This window comes from Typopeltis vanoorti, chromosome 13, assembly GCF_054136105.1.
Source record: "Typopeltis vanoorti isolate ZY-2024b chromosome 13, IOZ_Tvanoo_1.0, whole genome shotgun sequence".
NCBI lineage: Eukaryota > Metazoa > Arthropoda > Arachnida > Uropygi > Thelyphonidae > Typopeltis > Typopeltis vanoorti.
In genome coordinates, this window is record NC_143561.1 from 29,826,708 (window position 1) to 29,851,610 (window position 24,903).

The 24,903-nt window shown below is 37.1% G+C and overlaps 1 protein-coding gene across 1 annotated transcript in view; it reads right to left on the reverse strand.

Moving 5' to 3' along the window:
- Positions 1–24,903, reverse strand: part of LOC150100021 (uncharacterized) — a 266,152-nt gene that overhangs the window by 142,962 nt on the left and 98,287 nt on the right. Inside the window, exon 8 of the mRNA XM_090403196.1 lies at positions 20,221–20,295. Coding sequence (XP_090259322.1) covers positions 20,221–20,295 — 75 coding nt within the window. The remainder of the gene's footprint in view (positions 1–20,220; positions 20,296–24,903) is intronic.

The window sequence follows — 24,903 nt, forward strand, 5'->3', positions numbered from 1 at the left end:
TTGGGATTAAAAGATTACCAGCTGTGTACTACATAGATGGAAAGGTACTCCAAGAGATTGATGAGGCTAGGGACTTAGGGGTATTGGTAGATAAGGAGATGAAGTTCAGAGGACACATTGCTAAGGTGTCCAAGATTGCACATAGGATTACTTGGTTGTTGAGGAACACACTGACATCCAGAGATAAAGAGGTTATTATTCCCCTTTATAAAGCATTGATACTTCCACATTTGGATTACTGTGCTCAGGTCTGGTCACCTGGATTCCTTGGAGATGGTTCAGAGAAGAGTGACCAAGTTGGTGAGTGATATAAAAAATGCTCCCTACATTGATAGATTGAGAGCTTGTGGATTGCAGAGATTGGCTGATAGGCAAAGAAGAGGGGATATGATAGAAACATTCAAATTACTAAAAGGTTTTTATAGGATTGATGCAGGGGAAATGTTTCAGCTGTGTGATAGTGATGGAAGAACAAGAGGTCATCTCTGGAAATTAAAGAAGAGTGTGGTTAACAAATGTGTCAGAACAAGGTTTTTTGCCTGGAGGGTGGTGAATGAGTGGAATTCATTGCCTGACTTTGTTGTGAGCTCTTCATCTGTAAATGAATTCAAGAAGAGATATGACAGATATTGTTTTGCTAGTTTGGGTCTCCCGCGATGAGTCTACTGACTCCATGGAGATACCCGTAATAATAATAATAATAATAACATTCTTTTTAATAGTTCAACAGCAATCATGGCTGGCTACAATACTTACTACAAAAAAAGCAAAGATGATGGCAACAAAGCCCAACAACAAAAAGCATTTTGGGCATAGTTAATGCAGCACAGTCGATCTTCACTAATAAATTCAATGATGCCATCAAATGTTAAGATCTATAGTCTAGACATAAGAGATGCCGAAAAAAGATGTTTCCTGGCCATTGGTAGAATGCTTGTATAAAAACTGATAAGTCAGCATATAAATTTTGTGTGAATCCTGAACCAGCCTTTTGTCTGTCCAGTGCAACCATTTAGAAAGGGTTCTTGAATTAGGAAAATGCATGGAAAGCCTGGAATAGCACCTTGTTGCTACTGATGAAATTTTCTCCTGCAAAATAAAATCAATTAAATCCAAATTAGAAGAAATCTATGATCAGTGCCTTGATGAAAAACCACCCACCACTGATAACAGCCAGCTCCATAGTCTCATTGTGTCAATAGTGCACATCAATCTAAACCAAAAGAAAAAAATCCTAAATTTCCAGAGTGCTGAATGATCACATCAAACTAAATGAAAAATGCAATTTTCACCCCAGAAAAATCATCAGATGCCATTCTTTGGGCACACAAACAGAAGAAAGGATGGAACACTTCTCATGATTGGTGAAAGAAAGGACACAATGGTGAGTGCATCAGAATTAATGGCAGCTGTAAACAACCTCAAAGGTATGTCTCCCCCAGCTATGTATACAAGTCTGGCTCGACTTTACCTTCAACTAGCATGAAGGACATATTTCATCAATAACTGTAACAAAAATGACAATACAATGATGAAATGTGCACACTGACTACAAAAGAGGAATTCTAGTGCTATTAATAGCTGCCTCAGAAACCATTGTCCACACATTTGGAACAGTGCTTCCAAGAGTTCCCTAAAAACACTAGACACTACAAAAAGATAGCAAATCAGTAATGCACATAGTACTGGGTAAGGGCTATGGTTGGCAAATCCCAAGTGGTTGCACTTAATATCTCCATAGCATTTGACACAAGGTTCTATTAAAATAAGATCCCCTTGTGGTCTGTTTCATGATTCTGTAACTGGGTTGCCAGTTTTTTCACTGAATGCACATTATGAACGACAGTGGATGGATCCCTGTCTAACTATGCAACTAATGTTGAGATCCCACAAGGTTCTGTCCTCTCCACCCTTTTCTTTCTATATATCAATGACCTGCTCCAGTTGACCATCAATCCAATACACAGTTCTGACAGCACACTATATTATCACTTGACAAACCTTACACCACACAAAACACAACTTATAGAACAACAACCTCTGAAATCCTAATTGTTGATCATTCTTTGATGGGCTTGGATAAACTTGCCAATTTCAAGGCCCTGCAGAACACAGCTTTATTGTCTCACAAAAAACATTCTCCCAGTCTTACCTTTAACAATGCCCAGATTTCCAGGAGAGATGAGATTTCTCTCTCTCTCCTTGGTTTAACCCTGACATTAAGTCTCTCTTGGCATTACAGCATTGCCTCCTCAGCATCCAAAATATAGGTTTCCTCTTTTGCTCACAGCATTACTTTAACTTTAAACTGCTGTCATTAGCCCTAAAAATAAGAAATCTGCTTATCCATCAAGTACTGTTTACACATTTGGGGCAGTGCTTCCAAGAGTTCCTTAAAAACACTAAATGCAATACAAAAAGATAGTAAATCAGACTAATTAATGACCCATCTCTAACCAACTCACTTCGACTGTTTGCACAGGCATGTAGTATCTGCTGCATATGATAAATATTTTCATGGCAAATATTCAGCAGAACCAGCATCAATAATTCCTCCTCTTTCTTTCTAACAAATCCATCTCCTCCTCCTCTTTCATTCCTGCTGCTTTCTAAAACAACCTCTCCTCCAATGTGTTTCACAAGAAATATAATGCAAAGGATTTGAAATCTAATGTGAGTTCCTCCTTAGCCAAACCTCTTTCCATATACAGTACCAACATATACATTATACAGTACCACAGGTTAATCATCAACTCTCTCATATATGGGTCTGATGTTAAAAAAAATAATAATACAAAATAAAGGTTATTTTCATTCCACTATGCAAGATGCCCAGATTCTTACAGCCTCTGAAATCTCATTCCCCTCAAAAAACCTGGTGTCTACAAAATTCACTGTCCACTTGGCATCTGCTATGTTGGACAAATGGAACTTTGAGAAGAGATCTGTACATCAGAACATTTTAAAGATGTCAAAAAGAAAAAAAACAACAACACAAACCTGGGTTAGCTTTTCACACAACCAATAAAAAACATTTAAAACTTTGGCAAAAACAGGAATGGCCTTATGAATATAACTCATCTGTCAGGAAATTCAAAAAGACTTCTGAAATGTTGTGTCTCTAGCTAAGTGCAATAAAACCATGGATAAAGTTTGGTCTTCATTCATCAAAAATTGATAACCACAGACTTGGGCTATGATACTCATCATGCTACAGAAGTGATAGCACCAACTAGTAAAACTGCTTTTACACATTCATTGGTTAGTTTAATTTTCATCCACTGTATTCCTTCACTGCTTAGTGTGATATGTACCTTCTTTAGTTTTAACTTTTTGTAAGCTCAAAGATTAATAAGTCTTTCATACTTCTTCAATTCATATGTGTGATCATTAAACCAAAAACACTGATATCTATCTCAGCCAATTTCTTATCTCACTAATGGATCATCAATGCATATACAACCATCTTAATCAGCAAGGGCTTTATTAAAATTCCAAATAAATATCACCAGTCATTATGATCCATATCCCTAAGACCTCTCCTTAATAAATTAAGCAAGTTTATTATAATTGATATCTCCTTAACAAAACAGTGCTATGCTCAATAAGTGATCCTAAGGATCACTTTTTAAGTTTTTTTTTCGAAAATGTATTACAATTTTCATTCTTTCATGGTGGACACACATTAAAGAAGAAAAAAATTCAATGCAAATACATAGCACTACTTACATGTTTAATAATGCTGAATTACATAAAATCATTATACTCAATTAATATTAATTAACCTAGCCAGCAATAACAATTCTCATTATTTTTAATGAGAATTGTTAACTGTTTCTGAAGGACCTTCTACATATTTTGTCCTATTAAGAAGAGGAAATGAACCTTATATTTGTTCCAACTTTTTTTCTTTATTATTATGTCACTCAGTAATCCAGCAGTCTGATTCAGCAAAGTGTAACAAGTTCCTGACATTTACCTGATATCTTCAATAATCTAACCTAACTTAGATACATTAATCAATTCTTTTCTCTATAACCTGTCAGATAAATTTAAATTTGTGTAGAGAATTCTTATGTAAAAATATACATAATGCTGTATAATTTTAACATTATTTGTATGCCTATTAATTTATGGCTGTCAATGTGTGTGTGTGTGTGTCTGCGTGCATTTATTTTAATACATTGTGATTTGGTAATAGAGTTTTTCTTCTTTTTCTATTAATATATTAGACTCAATGGCCTGGTATTTTGTTCCTTTTCTTAGTTTTCTTGATCCTTAATAGTTTTTCTCTCAACTTCCATTTCATATTATGAAGGACTCGTAGTAGCTGTGAAATTTCTATCACTGTACTGCACTATTCTGTTTTATGATTCTCCTACTTCAATATTATCTATCTCAAATGCTGGTACCTCTATCAATGTCATGCATTCTACCACTTACATTTGAGCTCTCTCGTTCTTTCTCATCCATGTCACTACCCTTCATTGTGTGCTCATTTGACCCTTCATTAAAAATCACATTCCTCTATCTGCCTAATAAGAACCCACTTGTGACAAATTATTTTAATATTCTCTCCTTCTACTCATTAACTCCTCATATTTGCTATTAAAAACATGTCATACCATACAAAACTGCTCATATTAAATGGATCTGGCATTAGGAGCATGCAGAAATGAAATGAAATCTAATGCAAAGAGTCATGGAAACTAGATCATCTTGAGAGGAACACTGAGGATGTGTATATAAGTTCAGATAGGATGTGCAGATGAAACAGTGATGCAAATGCCAATTGTCATTATGTGTGTTGGGGGGGGGGGGGGGGGGAATTCTCTAACTGGGCTAAGCAGACCGTAGATTCAAGTATAAGTGACAATGTAACTTGCTATGGCTATATACAAATGTAGGAGCATTAGAAACAAAGCAGTTCAGTTTGTTGCTTTGGCGAATAATTTGTTGCCTAAAGTTATTGGCAATTAGTGAAATCTTGTTCTTAGAGTCAGATGTAATAACTGAAATCGAGCATAAAGAGTAGAGTATTTTTAAGAAAGACATAAGAGAGAGGAGGGAGGGAGGATACTACTAATGATATCAGATTACTTGAGTCCAGTTAGGATAGCAACTCATGAAAACAATAATGTTAATAATGTCACATGTAGCAGTGAGTTTGAAGCCATCTGGTGTGAAGCAGAGGCCAACAGGATAAAATATCTAGTGGAGTATTGCTGAATACTGCATAGCTCATTTGCTGAGGATGAAGAAATGCACTTCCAAATTACCGTGACTAGTATACTAAAAGAGAGATCTGATAATGTCGGAGTCTTGATAGGTAACAGACTGATTTGAAGGAAAATTGTAGATAAGAAGTTAGTAATGATGTAATTGCTCATGTAGCACCATCATATCCTGTACACTCCTTGAGGGTGTGTGTGTGTGTGTGTATATATATATATATATATATATATATATCAGGAATTTGATGATGTACTAAAAGAGTAATTAATCTGTTCACATTTATGGGTGACATAAATTATGCGAATATTCATTGGGTAGCAGAGAAAACTCATGATAAGAAAGGAGAATTTATTGAGCTGTGGCAAGACAACTTTCTCGAGTAGCATGTGAAAGCAGCAACTCGACTGATCCACACAAAAAGCCACAAGCCCTACAGTACATTAGTGCCGTGTGTGGGGAAGAGAAATAGAAGAAAGGAGGAATCTGTTTACATTTTGCTTGAACAGCTGAGGGTTGTAATCTTTGGGAAAGGCAGTTACAAAGGACAGAAGGAGAATGAATGAAAGAGAAGCCAGTGAAGTTGGTTTGGTGAGTTTCAAGATGGTGTAAAAGAGTGCTGGCTAGCAATGGCTCTTGTTCTAATGATTTTGGAGGAGAGAGTGGAGTAATAATAGTGGCTAATTCAGCAGAGCACTGTCCATAAAAGTATTTGTAGAAGAGGCACAAGGCAGAAACTAAATGTCTGTGAGAGAGAAAAATCATTAATTAGCCAGACTGCACTCTTCTGGATAGAATCAAGCAATCAAAGAGAGGATTTTGGTGCATCACTCCAAATAGGGGAGTAATATTCCATGGTTGGGCAGATTTGGGATTTGTAGAAAGTTAGCAGCTGTGAAGGTGTAAAGTAGTCTCTTGTGTGAAAAAGTACACCAAGCTTTTTGGCAGAAGCTATAGTTGAAATGCGGTTGTGCCAAGAAAGATCATAGGTGCAGGTCAGTCTAAGAAGGGAAATCTGATCATGTTTGGATATCTCAGTATTACTGAAGGTAAAGGGGAAGGAAACTAGCTCTTTCTTGTGAGAGATCAAGCAGGACCAGACCGAGTTTTGTGGCATTGATGTTTACAGGGTTGTCCTTGCCCCAACTGGGATACAACTAGGAAATCGGAGTTCAGGTCACATGGTAGATCTTGTGGATTCTAATACTTGAGCACTACAAGGTTTGTTGAATGAAAAGGAGGAATGAGTGTGTCATCAGCAAAGCTATGTATAGATCGGAAGTCTGTGAGAGCAGGTCATTTATATACAAGAGGAAGAGAATGGGTGAAAGAACAGAACCCTGGGGTACTCCTACATTGGTGAGGAAATCTGAGGAGAGTAAATTGTTCACCATGACATGTCTGCTATAGGTCTTGTGGCCTTTCGTGTGTGGATCAGATATTTAAAAACAAACAAACAATGTAGTGTGCGACCAGTGAGAAAGTTGGCGATCTAGTTGCAGTGTGAGGAAGGCAAACCATAGAATGGCAGCTTGTTAAGTAGGCCCCTGTGCCAAACCTGATCAAATGTCTTTGAAATGTCAAGAGCAACCACGAGTTTCTCTAAATTTCTCCATAGCCTGAGTCAAAAGGTGGGTGGTGAAAGCAAGATGATCAGCTGTAGATTGCGATTGGAGGAATTCATACTGCTGGTCACTGATTAGTTGGTATGTCTCTAGATAGTTCAAGAGTTAGTTGTTAATGGATGGTAATTCAATGGTAGACATTTATCACCTTTCTTTGAGATAGACTAGATGTAGACCTGTTTCCATGTTGTAGGGTAGATGCCAGTTCAATAGCATACATTGAAGAGGCGATACAGGATAGGTGTTAGTTCTGGGGCACAGTTTTTTAACACAATAGGTGGGATACCATCAGGACCAGATGCCTTGTTTGTGTTCAGGTTATTAAGGATGCTTTGAATTTTTTTTTGCTGGAAGACGAGAGACATAAAGGGAGCCATTCTTGGTAGAATGGAGGGAACTTTGCTAAGTCATCGCTAGAGGAATTGGAAGAGAAGAGCAATGGCAGTAACTTGGTCTTCTCTTTAGGTGAGGTAACTACAGTACCATCCAGATGTGAGAGTAGTGGAAATCTGGGTCTGGCTCCTACTAATGAGACCTTAATAAAGGTCAAAATCGGTCTCAGTAGTGGTCCTTTCCATGCATAGTATTATACATGTCCATAAGGATATGTGCTTTGCATTATGGGATACTAAGGCAAGTGATGTGAAGTCATTAGCCTCTATATATGAGTTGCCCAGTCGTGAAGTTATTTTGTGTGCAAACTTTGTTTGCTTACACTTGGATAAAGGATTAAACCAAGAATATAATTTTTTGGCATCTTTTACAACTGTTGTAAGCTGTAGAGTGAACAGATGGAGTTTTGGTCTTGAGCCATTTGTAGTGAGCAAAGGTTTTTTTCTTTTACCGCATTGGCACACTTTTTTTTGAAAACCAAGGCTTGGGTGGTGGCTGAAAATTTGGAGTGGAATAAAGGATGAAAGCTTTCATCCTTTATTCCACTCTAAATTTGTGAGGATGATTTCTGTTATTTAGTCTGAGTAGAAGCTTTGGATCAGAAATGAAGCAGTAGTCAGACCATGGGAAGGAGGATTAGAAGTCAAGGAGGTCCTCCAAGTTGGTGCCACTGTATTGTCAAAGGACATGAGATTGTGAACTGGTGGGTGAAGGTTGAGACTTTTATGAGGTTATGGTTTAAGCTCATAAAAGTCTCATGAGCTTATGAGAAACAAAGGGATATAATCCATATCCCTTTGTTTCTGATACTCGCAGCATTTGTGTACATACATAATAAGCTACCTACATGTTTTTTTGGTACTCTTGTCCATATGTACACAGTTGGACAACTTGCAGATCTCTATTCTTATCTAGTACCTTATTTATGGAGGCATCTCTGCACAAGCTTGATGGGTCTGAACCAGATGAACAAAAAATCAAATTCATTCTCTCCTCATAATCATTTCCATGATAATGCCTATTCCCATTAGTAACACAATTACATAACACTGTCGCTCTTACACATGGATTCTAACCATTCCTCCCATCATAAAATAGTTTCCCTGACTCTCTGTGTTATATCTCATACCAATTAATAATTTTTCAAGACTCCTGATACCAAACACATTCAAGTATAGGCTGTTCCTCTCATACAAAGCTAATCTTTCCTCAAACTCACTCTGCACATTCAAAAACTTGCATGCATTCCTTCTACCTTCACATTGAACTGTTTGACATCATAACCTTTCTTTTTAATTAATTTTTTATCATACTGAGGTAATATACTAAGATTTTCACTTTCTCACTCTTCACTCTCACTTCTTCCAACAACCCTTTCGTATCCTCTCTCATGCTGAACTTATTGCTAGTTAAGTCATTAGTACCTACTACAATTACGATCTCTTTTACTTTTCGTTTCAGTTTGTCAATTGCATGTACTATATTTTTAATTTTTGCTCCAGGGAAACTTGAAGTTATGACCCACTCATCAATAGCACGTCTCATGATAGTGTCACCATACCAAATAATATCCTTTTTACAATTGACATTACTTACCTGATTTTCGTTACTTTCAAACAAAGAATGGAAGGCTTGATGCAAAATGTTCAACCTAATTTATACTGTTCAGCTATAAAATGACAGCAAATTAATTTTAAAAATATCTACTGTAAAACTTTTACCCAAGTATTTTGGATAGTGCTCTCTTTTACATGAGTATGTCTGGAAGTACCTATATATGTGAACAAGGATTCTCAATAACTAATGTGAATAAAAATAAAATTGAAGCCAAATGAAAGAAGAAAATTTGAATAACATCATACCATAAAGAAATATTTTAATAAGCTAAACAATTTATTTACTCTTTGCTCATTTACTTGTATTCTAAATTCTTTTAGCCTAAAACAACATTTTTTTTTATTCAGCTCGTTATAAAAAAAAAAAAAAGTGAACGCTACTGATATTATTTAGTTTAAGCTAACTGAACTCTTTCATTATGTAATATGTACTTAGATTGTGAAGAAGTCACTTATTTGTAGTGAAACATCATTAATTTTAGTATTTTTACTTTTTTGAAGGATCCTTTTAATAAGATTAAAATTTTTGCGTTATATTAAAAGATCAGATTATTGCTATCAGTAACATTTGAGAAAGTTCACTGCTTTTTTTTTTTGGAAAAATTCTGCATAATTATATTTTACTTCTTGGCTATATATCTTACTAAATGGGTGCAAAATTCCTGGTACCCCTTATGTTAATATATATATCAGCAAAAAAGATTAACATGAATAAAGTAATTGGTTGTATTGATTACACAAAGACTGAACTGCAGAAGAATTTTTTTAATTAGCTTCACAAATACTTTATAGCATAAAGTACATTAAACTATATTCTTCTTTACATCCATATTATGCTGAGGCATATGCAAACAAGTTTATAAAAGCAAAATCAAATTTATTATATTTAATAAATTGTGGATACAACTACATTATAGTAATTATGTCAGTTAAATATAAACTAAAATAATCACCAGATGTTTTGACCTTCATATCTATGTCATTATCTGGAGTATACCTAGACAGGCAAAGAAACAGGCTACGTTACAATACACACACAGTATGCCATAGTCACTAATTTGGTCAACCATTAACACTACTGGGCTGACCTTTGATGGAGAAAGGGGGAGGGGGGAAGCTACTACATCAAAGCTGGAGTCCTGTTGTTTAGAGATGATTATTTTTATTTATTTAATCTCTGTTAAGAGAAGATCTCTGTTCGACTGCGCCATTTGTTTAGGTACGATAATATTATTCATTTTTTTTAATCTATCCTCATTTTTGAGATTTTCTCTATAACAATTAATTCTATTTCCGAGTGTATTTATATATACACAAGGGTTCACCCTAATTAGTGCAATGACTTTTTTACTGTTTCTTTCAGAATCAAAAAAAATCACCGACTCAAGACCAAATACAAAAATTAGACATTTAATAAAACAAAAACAATATATATACACTTCAAACAAAATTACATAACTAACTACAAAATTAATTGGATCCAAGGCCTTTTTAAAATAATCTTACACTTAAGAGATCATCCATTTTCCAACTCATTCTATTACTGATTTGTTTAACCTATACTTCAACACATCAACATAATAATAACAATAACAAAATGTTCATAGCCAGTTTCTCTGTTAAGGCCCTTTTTCTGAAGATATAAGATTCCCTTCTTCTCTTCATAGGATCCTTTCTCATCACCCTCATGTAGTACACATTATTCCTCCTGACTGTGAAGTAAGATATTCTGAATTTACCGAAGTATAGGTACTCTTACCTCATGCAGTTCAATTTTTGTTAATTTTTTGTAAGAGCAAAAAAGTTTCTTCTACTGCTTTATCTAAGTTGCTAAATTCCGTCTCCTATTCCAGCAGAAATAACAAATAGATCCAGCGTCCTTAAGACAGATGAAATTTTCCAATCAGTGTTTTCATTTCCTCGAACATTCCTTTAGAACGTCAATAGCAATATAGTCTTTTATTAGTCTCAATACTTATTGAGAGTCTTAACTCCACCACTTTCACAGTTCTACGGTTCCTTTTTCAGTATATACTATTAATTTTCCTCTGACTGTCGCATAAAAAAAACTTAATTTCCTCAGAACCGAAATATCTGCCAGCCTGCGTTCTCTTTTCTCCCCAATGCTGTCTTGTTGTTTCCATTACCTTGATACTGAACTCTCTCTGTCAGCTGTCAATCACCCATCAAACTCTTTGACGAGCATGCGCACTCCTTGAAAATGGCAAGCAAGAAGTTAGGTATAATGGCTGACTCGTCTCCGTTAGCATAACGAGAGTGTCTTTACAAAACACAACACTTAATAATTTTAAGCCACAATAAAATTTCTGAAAGTAACACAACTATCCAAATCCAGTAAGTACATACATTTCTTAAATGCTTTTACATTTCATTTTGACAAAATAATATCAATAACGGGCACATCGCAAGTGCCGACAATGTGTGTTATGAAACCAAAACTAATAAACGTACTAACATAAACAATTTGTAAAAATATTCAGAATTTTAAATTATGATTATTTTTACACTGTTGTCAATTTGGCTAGAAATTACTAACAGATCAATTAACAAAAGTAAGGCTAGATTACTTAGCAATAAATTAGAACAAAACAGTATTGATGGTGGCTAGTATATATATATATATATATATATATATATATATAAAAAAAAAAAATCAGCTAACGCCATTTTATTCCCGTATACGGGAGTAGGCGAGGCCATTTAGCCCTATCTAACTTTTTGGAGACTGAGTGGGCAGTTCAATCTCCACTGGTACCCAATCAGAGACAGATGGCCCAAGGCTATCACTAATTAAGCGGTACGCAGTGAAGAGAGACGGCTCAAATGTGCCGCCATCTCGTGGTTCCTAACCCTAACACAATATATTTAATGTCTGAAATAATGTGGGTTCTACGGTCGATTTTCTTGAGTTTACAGGACGAAAAACCCGAGTTTCCGGGAGGAAAAACCTGCTAGCCCGTGCCAGAGATCGACTAACTCGGGAACCGGTCGAAAAAAGGCTTAGAAAAATTTCCTCTAGTCGCCGACTAGACTCGAAACCAAGACTTCCTTCGTGCGGCCAAGTGCGGCGGTGTGCAAACGCCACATCCGCTGAGCTACACAGGCTCCACATATATATATATATGAAATAAAAGCTTAAATTATTGTTTCGAGTCTTAAAGTGAAGGTTTGCTGGACAGAGAACACTTGCTTTGCTAATCTTTGCTCTATCATTCTGTTTAAATGACCATACCACCTGATATTAGCTCTGCTAACACATTCCTGGATGCTAACAATGTCCAGTTCTTTCCTAATATCCTCGTGTTTAATATGATATTGTCATATGTTCACACCCCTAATCTTTCTCAGGACTCTCATATCTGTGGTCTCTAGTCTTTGGTCAAGAGTTGTTTTATTTCTAACCCAACTCTCAGATCCATAAGTTAAAATTGGCTTGAACACTGTCTTATATACAGCTAATTTAGTGTTTTGACTAATTTCTCTTTTATTCCATATAAATTTATTCAGTTGACTTCTTACGATAGCTTTGTTGATTCTATTGTCTATTTCCATATTTAACCTACGATCTTAGTTAAAAATCATGCCTAAGTACCTGAAATGTTTTACTTGTTCTATAGGTTCTCCATACACAATGTAGTTGATATTTTCAATGCTCCTGCCTATTCTCATTGTCTTTGTCTTGTTATTGCTGACCTTCATACCAATCTATTACAACAGTTATTCAATTTAGTCAGAGAATCTTGCAGACTTGTAGCAGATTTATATCGAAGCATAACATCATCCATGTAAAGTAAACAGCTGAGATTAATATCTCCAATTTTGATATCAGGTTTAATACCACTTTCCTTCATAATGAGATCCATATAGATAATGAATAACAGAGGTGGATAATGTACATCCTTGTCTCACACCAGATTTAACATTAAACCATCTTCCTGTACTTCCTTCAATTCTAACTCCTGACTTACAACTCAAATGAAGACTTAAGTATTGCTTGATATAATGCCCCATTGACACCACACAACTATAGCATTTTGAATAGCTTTTCTCTTGGCACCTTGTCATGTGCCTTCCAGATCTACAACACTCAAATACAGATCTTTGTTATATTCCCATGATTTCTCAACTAGTTGTCGTAAAGTGAAAATCTGATCCTGACAGCCTCTATTTGGCCTGAATCCAGTTTGGTTCACCAAGCTTCACTTCCACAATCCTTCTCAACCGTTTCTCAAGTATACTTGTAAAAAGCTTACCAGGAACATTCAGTAGAGACCTCTGTAATTCTCACATTCAGTTTTATTTCCCTTTTTATATATAGGTACTAGGAGAGAGATGTACTCCCTCTGTCCAGGCCTTCTGAACTATGGGTTTGTTAAAGGAAGATCGTGCTTTAGCAATCTGCTTATTTATTATGATAAAGTGATAAATGAATTGGATAAGGGTGTTGAATACACATTGGTATATTTAGATTTTGCAAAGGCTTTTGATAAATTGCCAGATGACTAGCTGATAATTAAACTGGAATGGATGGGTCCGAGCAGCAGATTAATTCACTGGATTGGAAATTGGCTATCTGATAGATGACCACATATGTCACATATGGATTGCTGCACAGATTTGGTCACCTGGTTTTCAAAAAGATGAATTGCAAAAGGTCAAGTGATGACTAAGGTGTTTTTGGTCTCTGGAATGCTGAGTGTAGACAGATTGAGAAATTGCCAGCATGGTTGGCTGAGTGGTTAGCGGTATCTGCTCTCCAGCCAAAAGGCTGCAGGTTCGAATCCCACCATGGGCATGGATGCTTGTGATTGTCTATGGAAATACTAATGGTGGTGGTGGGCAGTAGATGGCATTGGTGGAGATTGAGTTGTAGAGTAGTGTCCTCCCTCGATGAGTCTTTGGACTCCCTGGAGGTATCGCGTAATAATAATAATAGATATAAGGGTGCTTAAGGATCAAAGCTGTATAACTGAGAGGTTACCTCCACATAGCCTTTAAAGGAATGTGGAGAACCGTCCAGGGCTTTTGGCCAAATGTCCAATCCTCACCTTCTCGTGGTGCACCCTATTGAGTATCTACCTGGATACTGAACGAATGAGGATGAGCTGGCAATTTGGGATTTAGCCGATCAAATAGTATTCTTATTGGCTTATACCAATATACAAAATGATGGTACAACATGACAAAATTTCATGGCGACTGGGGCGTCGCCCGGTTAAACAAGAATCCCATTGTTTTTGCCAGGGAACCAGGGTAAACAGTGTAAAGTCAGCAAAAAATACAAAATGTTATATTCAGGAAATGACAATCAAGGAAAAGAAGGAGTAAGCATAGTATTCAACACAAAATATGAGGCTAATCTTCTTGAATGGCAAGCAGTCTCAAGGAGAGTGATGTGGGCAAATATCAGAATTGGGAATTGGACAATGAGACTTATTTGTGCCTATGGTCCCACAGAAGGTTCTGCTAAGGTAGAAGTGGAGGAATTTTTTGATGCTTTAGAGAAAGCAACTGACACAATGAAAAAGGAAACGTTGGTCCTTGTTGGGGATCCGAATAGCAGAGTAGGAAATGATTGTCAGACATACAAAAATATTTCGGGAAAATTTGGAGAAAAGAGCAAAGCAAATAATAATGGCAAATACCTGTTGGATTTCTGCTCAGGACATGGACTGGTTATTACTAACACCATTTTCCAACATAAAAATGTGCACAAATTCACATGGAGAGAAGAGGCAAGAAATAAGAAAAGACTCATTGACTATGTTATTGTTGATAGTGATGTTTTCTCCCTGGTGCAGGACACCAGAGTGTACACAGGATTTTAAATTGGAAGTGATCACTATTTAGTCTTGAGCAGGATAAAAATTAAATTTCATATTGAAAAGAATAACATGTAAGAAAGTTTTAAAGCGAATAAAAGTTGAGCAGCTCTCAGATGTGAACTGTAGACTAAAATACACAAAGATTATTGAAGAAAAAATGAAAGAGTTTGAGAACATGAACCAAACCTTGGAGATTCAGTGGCAAGCCTTGAAGAAAACTCTGATTGATTCAGCCAGAGAGAGAGTGCAAGGATAGAAAAATCAAAACTCAATGGTGGACACAGGAAATTAAAGAGGCAGTGAAGGAAAAGAAGAAAGCATATCAAAAGCACCTGGCAAATAAGTCAGCTTGTGCTCTTAGAGAATACAGAGACAAATGTAAGAAAGCTAAACACTGTGTAAAACTAGCTAAACAAAAGTTATGAGAGGATGGACTTTGGCAAGAACGTAGAAAATAAATATCAAGAAGGTGGTAAGATATTCTGGAGGTTGTTGAAGAAGCTTAGAAATGGAGGAAAGAGTGCTGTAAAAGGAGTTAGAGATGATAAAGGTGACATGAAAATGGGAGAAAAAGATATTCTTTAAGTATGGAGTAATTACTTCTAAAAATTGCTGAATGAAACAAGTAGTGATAGCACAGTGGTAAAAAGCACTCGACAGGCATGCAGTTCAGGAATACATATCCATACTTGAAGTAGAAAAAGCCATCAAAGGCTTGAAATGTCAGAGGCAGCAGGAATAGATGATATTGGATCAGAGATGCTGAGGCATGGTGGTATAAAAGTCTTACAGTGGCTGCACTGCATAGTTCAGAAGTCCTGGACAAAGGGAAGAATTCCTGATGATTGGAGTAGAACTTTGACAGTACCCATATATAAAAAGGGAAATAAAACTGAATTTGAGAATTACAGAGGTATTTCCCTACTGAGTGTTCCTGGCAAGAGTTATGTCAGTATACTTGAGAAATAGTTGAGAAGAATTGTGGAAGAAAAGCTTGGTGAAAAACAAGCTGGATTCAGGCCAAATAGATGCTGTCAGGATCAGATCTTCACTTTGCGACAAAGAGTTGAGAAAATATGGGAATATAACAAAGATCTGTATTTTAAGTTTTGTCGATCTGGAAAAGGCATATGACAAGGTGCCAAGAGAGAAGCTATTCAATACCTACAGTTATATGGTGTCAATAGGGCATTATATCAAGCAATATTTAGTCTTTATTTGAGTTGCAAGTTAGCAGTTAGAATTGAAGTACAAGAAGATGGTTTAATGTTAAATCTGGTGTGAGACAAGGATGTACATTATCCCCCTCTGTTATTCATTATATATATGGATCACATTATGAAGGAAAGTGGTATTACAGATGATATCAGAATTTGAGATGTTAATGTCAGCTCTTTGCTTTATGCGGACGATGTTATACTTTTAAATAAATCTGCTATAAGTCTGCAAGATTCTCTGACTAAATTGAATAACTGTTGTAATAGATATGGCATGAAGGTCAGCAATAAAAAGACAAAGACAATGAAAATAGGTAGAATCGTTGAAAACGTCAACTGTGTTGTGAACGGAGAACCTCTGGAACAAGTAAAACATTTCAGCTACTTAGGCACGATTTTTAGTGAAGATGGTAAATTAAATATGGAAATAGACAACAGAATCAACAAAGCTGGTATGGTAGGAAGTCAATTGAATAAATTCATATGGAATAAGAGACAAATGAATTGGAACACTAAATTAGCCATATACAAGACAGTGTTCAAACCAGTTTTAACTTATGGATCTGAGAGCTGGGTCAGAAGTAAAACACTTGACCAACGACTAGAGACCGCAGATATGAGATTTCTGAGAAAGATTAGAGGTGTGAACAGATGGCATCAATGGCAATATCATATTAAAAATGAGGATATTAGGAAAGAACCAGACATTGTCAGCATCCAGGAATGTTTAGCAGAGCTAATCTCAGGTGGTATGGTCATTTAAACAGAATGGATGAGGAAAGATTAGCAAAACAAGTGTTCTCTGTCAGGTTGGCAGGAAAATGACCCAGAGGAAGACCACGATATAGGTAGATTGATATGGTACAAAGTGCCTTAGACAATAGAAATATAAGATCTGATAATGTTGAAGTCATGACAAGTAACAAACTGATTTGGAGGAAAATTGTAGATAAGAAGTTAGTAATGATGTAGGTTTTTCATGTGGTACTATCATATCGTACACCCCTTGAGGGTACATGTCGGGAATTTGATGATGATGATGCTAATAGATATCAGTGAGTTGTCTGTGGAGGAGCAATATCCTAGAAGAGGAAAGTTACTACTCTGTTTTGGTTCCATTACTGTTTAATTTGTCATTTTGTTTAATTTGTTTAATATGGAAATGATATCGGGAGAGATCTGAATGGTGATATACAGTTGTTTGCAGTTGATGCAAAGTTGGGGAGAGGTATTAGGGGGAGAATGGATGCTGTAGCTTTGTAAGAGAACCTAAATACACTAGCTGAATAGGTAAATGAGAGGGGATATCAAATTAATGTTGCAAAGCAAAAGGTTTTGAAATTAAAGAAGAGATGAGATGTAGATTACACCATCAGTGAAAATATCTTGGAAGAGGTACAGAGGATGAGAGATCTGGAAGTAATAGTGGACAAGGACCTAAAATTTTGGGGACATGTTGCTAAAATTGTGAGGACAGCACAACAGATAATGGGAATGATGTGGAGGGCATTGACTTGTAAGGATGTTTTGGTTGCCTTGAATAATGCTTGGATCAGGCTACATATGGATTACTGTGCACAGATTTGTTCACCTGGTTTTCAAAAAGATGTATTGGAAAAGGTCCAGAGATGACTAAGGTGGTTTTTGGTCTCTGGAATGCTGAGTGTGAAGACAGATTGAGAAATTGCAATTTGCAAAAATTGGTGAATAGAAGGAGGGGAGGGAATATGATTGAGACATGTAAGCTGTTAAGAGGTTATTACCAGATTAATGTCAGGGAGGTTTTGCACAGAATGGGTGAAGATAGGGAGAGAACAAGAGGTCATCCTTGGAAGCTGTTTAAGGAGAGTGTGAGCCAGGGTATGAGGAACAGGTTTTGAATCGAGAGTGGTGAGTAATTGGAATGCATTACCCGAGAGCGTGGAGACAGTGAACATACACTGATGAGCAGTTGAATTAGAGATACCTGCATAGTAGCGGGTAGCACCCCCTTTCACCTTGATGACGACAGCAATGCGGTGTGGACTCCACAAGGCACAGGAAGCGTTGGAGAGCCAAACTGATCCATGACCGCTGCACAGCCTCTCTCCCACAATGCATGGAGATTGGTCGGAGCAGGGTCCAGGGCGCATATATATCTCTCTCGACAGCATCCCAGATGTGTTCAATAGGATTGAGGTCAGGGGTCAGCCAAGCATCCTCATGTCCGTGGAGTGCTCATCCACCCACTCGGCCATTGCACTGTTTTACTGTAGGTACAGGTCTCCTGCAGGGTGCTGTAGGCGCAGAAATGGATGCACATGATCTGACAGCAGGTCTCTGTATCGTTCGCTGGTGAGGGACGATTGTAGATGTACCGGGGGGGGGGGGGGGGACCCATTTCATCCCACATAAACAGTCCCCACACAAGGATACCACCACCACTGGCCTGAGGGATCTATCGCTTCATGTGCTTGGCGATGCACTCATACCCTGCCATTGCTATGTACCAACGTGTGCCTCGACTCATCAGTCCAGGCGACCTTTTTTCCATGCGTCGATAGTTCAATGGCGGTGTTCTTGCACCCATGCTAATCATTGTGCCTTGTGACGTGCAGTGAGCAGAGGTACCCTAGTCAGGCGGTGGCTTCTGTACCCCATAGCAGGGAGATGGTTCTGGATGCTGTGGCTGCTCACACGTCGTTGTTGTCCAGCATTGAATTGGTGAGTGATCTGCGGCACTGTGGCCTGTCTATACGCTGTTACCATCCAAGTTAGTCGACGCTGTCTCCTGTCATCGACACATTGTACACTACACAGCAGATTTCCCTGATTCCATGTACTCATGGTACACTCTTGACACAGTGGCCCGTGAAAAGCCCAGTGCCTGCATGACTTCAGAGATGGAGTGCCCCATACGTCTGGCTCCAACCATCTGGCCGCGATCGAATTCGCTGAGATCTCGAGTCTTCCCCATTCTGTGCTCGACTGTTACTCAGACGGTCAGTACAAAGTCTGACGACATCCCCATCACGTGCCACATGGCACTATTCCATTCGCCGGAGCAACCACAGCACCATTTCACCAACATGCAGATATCTCTAATTCAACTGCTCATGAGTGTATTTAGGGCATGGTATAATAAACTGTGCATGTGTAACAATGAGACCTCTTGCAATGAGTCTTTTGAGTCCATGGAGGTTTTAATAATAATAATAATTTGACCTAGTAACAATTTTAAGTGCAGATGGCAAATCAAATATGGAAATAGACAACACAGTTAGCAAGCTTGTATGGTAGGAAGTAAACTGAATAAATTTACATGGAATAAAAGAAAAATTAAACAGGTTTGTGCTACAATCTGCATGTCTCAGAGTATGCAATACATTCCCAGTCTCTCTCTCTCTCTCTCTGCTAAAGGTAAAAAACTGGGAATTCCTCTATATCCCTGAAATATAAGTATGTGTTTTTATTTTTATTTATTTATTTATTTTTAAATGTATTCAGTCTTGCAGTAATGCATAATTAATCTCCTATGTTCATATCACAGCCAATGTCACTTATAGCATTCAGGTATTGTTGTCTGATGTGCAGATATAATAAGCTGTGGAAATCAGATACGCTTTAGCTATCTCCTGTTAGCAGTTCATGTTTGGAAACAGTGAATCCTTATGTAAATGTTAAGAAAATTGGTTTGTATAAGTGCATGGTAATAACTAAAAAAAATTATAACTTATTAAAATAAATAAATTATTTAAAAAAATAATTGCATGTTCTAATTAGGTAAGTGCATTTTTATGTCACTTGGCAAAAAAGCTTAGATTTAACTAGCCAGCAAACATTTGTTTAAAAGAGAAATGATAATGAGTAAAAAAATGGTCCATGCATTTAAGTTTGGTTATCTTTTGGTAAATAGATTAATTCAGTACATGGATAACTAACTTTGATTTTTGTTAAATATTTTCTATAGAATTCAGTTTCTGGTTTTGGTGAGCAACTGTTAAATAGCTGAAGAACTGCAATTGGCCCAATAAAAATGTTTCATTTTAAACAGTGAAAGTTGCTACATAATGTAACATGCAATGAATGATGTCTCAACTTATTAAGGTATCGATGTTAGATGATTTTCAGTGCTCAGTGAAAATATATTTATGTTACATTAGAACTCTGTTGGGTCTTCTGCGCAGTCATTAAAAATAATATAGGTAGCAGGATCAACAAAGATCCTATCATCTATATTGTAAAATACCTCTTCTTCCTAACTTAGCATCGAGTTAATATATATATAATAAAATGAAATGTTATAACATACCTTTGTAACTGGGCAAGTGCACTGAGATCAGCTTCTAAAGCTTGAAGGGCTAAATAAGCCTTTGTTTTTGTTTTCCTAAAAGATAAAAATACATCATTATTATTATCATCACATTCCAGTATGTATCCTTGGCGGTAGGAGTAAAATTACAGGGGCACTTTCATTTCTTTTTTTTTAAATAAAGGTATAATCATTTTACCTTTATTCGAGCAAAGTATAATAATTTTTAGATTAAAAAATGTTATATGTAATTAATCAAGCAAATGCAAGAAATAGCAAGGCTAGAGTTACACAGCATGCTGTATATTTTAAATGATGTAATCTTTAATTAGTTAACCCATACAGCTAATCTACTTTAGTCTGGGATAAGATCTAATTCAATACAGCCATTCTCCCAGCAGGATTGCTAGATTCAGCTGTATTTTTCATTAATTCATTAAGAACATACAAGGCTATCACAAAAGAATGGTATTTTAATGCAAATATTTTCAAACCAATTTAATGAAGTTATTTATAGACAGATGTTTATCTATTCATATTTTTGTGCACATAAATATCCCTACAAAAACACCCAATCAATCAGTTTGAAAATAAAAGCATTCAACTAAAAGTGTGATGCATTTTATGGATTTTATAATGCAAATTTGGGTCAGTGATTTGTGTGCAATGAAAATTTAGGTGAGTCCATTAGGCTAATCAAATTAATAATAAATGTATCAAGTAATGCGAGAATCAATTTAAGGAAAATGGCAATGTTAAAAAAATTGTATTCCACATTATGCACGATGAGAACTTCTCTGGATGCCCATTTCCCAATCTAACAGCTAAGAAGAAAAGGACTGATTTTCAGGCAATGTTACAGTCCTGGTTTTATACCTTTAGATTTTTTCATTTTCATATTCTGGCATATACATCTTCTTTATTGAAGTGAACTAGATAGTAGAATTAAGCTGAACACAATTAAGATTTCATAACTAGTGTTAATAGTTAGGATTAAAAGGGGTGTGTCTAAATCTCATCAACTGAAAATGCTGATGTAACCTGTTCTGGCCACAAAATATGGCAGACTTTGGGGAAGTTCAATGGTCTGCAGCAAAAATCAGACTTCCCAAATCATCTGTTTACCTTCATGTTAGGGATCCATTAGCAGCCTTGGATGGATATACACAGTTTGAAAAGAAGTCAATGGACACCATAGTGTGAAGAACAAACAGCCATGGCACCCACCTTAATAAGATATAGGACTTCCTTTTGCTGTGATGACTGCAGCAATCCTATGAGGCATACTTTTCACAAGCATATAATAGTGATCAATGGAAATTTTAGAGCATTCTTCCTGTAAGCATGCAACGAAACTCTGGACTGTTGAGGGATGGACATTCCTTTACCTCACCCAATGCTCCAATTCATTCCACAAATGTTCAAAAGGTTGAGATCAGGACTCTGTGGAGGCCAGTCAAGTGTGGTGATGTTCATGTCCACAAACCATGAGGTTACAACAGCAGCTTTATGACATGGTGCACTATCTTGCAGAACAATGGTCAGTTCCATAGAAAAGCCCCAAAGTATAAGCACTGCATTGTCCAGAATGTTCAGATACCTCTTGGAATTCAATATTTGTGGCACCACAGACAGAGGTCCAAAGCCTAAACAGGACCATACCATGAGACCTCCACCTCCGAATTTCATAGGTGGGGTTACGTACTCTGGTAAGAGACATTCACCAGGAATCAGCCACATCCATCTTCTCAGTAAAGGGTGTAGCATGATTCCTCTCTTCATAACACAGCTTTCCAAGTTTCCACATCCCACATCACACGATGCTGTATGTTGGTTTGGGTAATATGGGGCTTGCATATTGCAGTTGCCCCATAGAAACCCACATTGTGAGCCTCGATTCTAAATGTTTTGTGCAGATTCATGTTCCAGTCAATGCCTGGAACTCTGCATTCAATGTGTCAACTGATGAATGGCGGTTTTTACATATTATTCTTTGTAGCACACTATGGTCACATTTGGTGAGTGTGGTGATGTCATCCACTGTGGATAGCATTTGCAGTTGACTCCCTGTGCTTCCATCTCAGTATGGTATCATTGACTGCTGACCTGGATGGCTCAACTTTTCAACAATTTGCTGAACAGATAGGAAACATGGCAACTAATCACAACACCTCTTTCAAACTCTGTCAATTCCTTTCTCACAGCCATTTTACCCACACAGTTGAATTGACTTGGGAGCATCATATTCCTCCAATTTATACTGGCTACAAATACAACTCGTTCAATGGCACGCTGCACCTTGCCCATGGTGGTGTCCACTGACTTTTTCCCGAGCAGTGTATATATATACCATAGTAAATAAGCTTTGAACAATCAGATGAAAAGAAACTACATAGGAGTGAACAAATGTGGACAAGTATTGAGATGTGGCATCCATGCTGATAAGAAGAAAGGCCACACTTTGTGATGACTTTTATAAATGGAAATAATACCATGACTTTGCTTACTGGAAACTTGAATTGACTAAAAACCATACTGGATTCCAGAACCAAGACCCAGTTAACCTTTTACCATTTCATCCTACATGCTGAGTGATGATGTTATCAGAATTACATTAGACATTTTGGAAGAAGTGGATGAATTTTTCAAATTTAATGACATAAATAGTGTAATGAGAAATGAATACCAGACATACAGAAATATTTTGGGAAAATTTGGAGAAAAGAGCCAAGCTAATAATAATAATGGCAAGTCTCTGCTGGATTTCTCTTCAGCAGGTACTTACCATTATTACTATTATTAGCTGGGCTCATTTTTCCAAATTTTCCTAAATTAGTATGACTTTTCTTATATCTTCTCTCTCTGTGTAAATTTGTGCACATCTTTATGCTGGAACATGGTATTGGTAATGATAAAAAATTGAAAAGTCATACTGATGATGTTATTGCTGACAAGTGATAGCTTAATGCAGGTTCGGAATATAAGAGCATATAGAGGATATGAAATCAAAAGTGATCATTTAGATTTAAAAATAAAAATTAATTTCATATTGAAATACATCTGTGGGATTGGATGGTATACCAGCTCGTGTCATACGAGAAGCAGCTAAAGAATTGTCAGTACCCTTGACCATTTTGTTCAATTTGAGTCTCGGGTCTGGGTTAGTCCCGAGGGGGTGGAAAGAGGGGAAAATAGTTCCACTGCATAAAGGTGGTTCCAAGACTGCTGTTGTAAATTACCGACCGATTAGCATATCAGGAATCATTGTCAAGGTCTTAGAGAAATTAGTTAAGAAAAGAATACAGGATTGGATAGATGAAAATGGGATATTGTATGGGGGACAACATGGTTTTGTGAAGGGTAGATCATGCCTCAGTAACTTGCTCATGTTTTATAACACAGTGACGGCTGAACTGGATAGGGGTAATGGGTTTACAGTCATACTACTGGACCTTGCCAAGGCTTTTGATAGGATACTACATAGAACCCTAATCAGTAAACTGGAGCAGATGGGGATAGATATAGGGTTGGTGAGATGGATAGGAGGGTGTTTGAAGGAGAGATACCAGAGAGTGGTTTATTCAGGAGTGGAGTATAAAAGACGGCTTGTGACTAGTGGAGTGCCACAGGGCTCTGTTCTTGGACCACTGCTTTTCAATTTGTTCATCAATGATATAGGAAAGGATCTGAGAGGAAGTGTTCACTTCTTTGCTGATGATGCAAAGTTGGGTAGAGCAATTATGAGTGCACAGGATGTCAAAATTTTACAGGATGATTTGGATAGTTTGGAGGACTGGGCTAGGAAAAATGTATGTCAATTTAATGTGGCAAAGTGTAAGGTTATGCACTGGGGTGAAAAGAATAGCAGCAGTATATCGCATTGGTGGAACCATACTCCAGGAGATTGATGAGGCCAGGGATTTGGGAGTGTTGGTGGATAGGGAATTGAAGTTTAGGGGGCACATTGCAAAAGTGACTAAAACAGCTCACCAAATCACTTGGCTTATGAAAAATACTTTAACATGCAGAGACAAACAAGTTGTTGTTCCTCTGTAATGAGCCTTGATAAGACCCCATCTGGACTACTGTGCCCAGTTATGGGCACCAGGGTTTCTTCGTGATGGGGAGGAAGTGGAGAGGATCCAGAGACGAGTGACCAAGATGATAGCAGGTCTGTGGAATGAACCTTATGAGAATAGGTTGAAGATTTGTGGGTTGCAGAAATTGGTCGATAGGCGAAGGAGGGGTGATATGATTGAGACATTCAAATTACTGAAGGGTTTCTATAAGATTGATCCAGAAGATATTTTTGAAAATATCCTGGTGGGAGGACTAGGGGCGATGAATGGAAGCTGGGCAAGAGCGTGGTTGACAAAGGTGTTAGAGCTAGGTTTTTTACTTGGAGAGTAGTGAATGAGTGGAATAAGCTTCCAGAATCTGTTGTGGGTGCTACGACCGTGAATGAGTTCAAGGCAAGGTATGATAGATACTGTGTGAATGTCGAATAGTTGTTCTTGACAATTAGGGCCTCCCTCGATTAGTCTGTCGACTCCTTGGAGTTGCCCGGAACAATAATAATAATAATAATTGAAAAGAAAAATATGCACAAGGTTTTAAAAAGAAAGTTTAGTAGCTTTCAGGGGTGAGCTGTAACCTCAAATACATAAATATTATTCAAGAAAA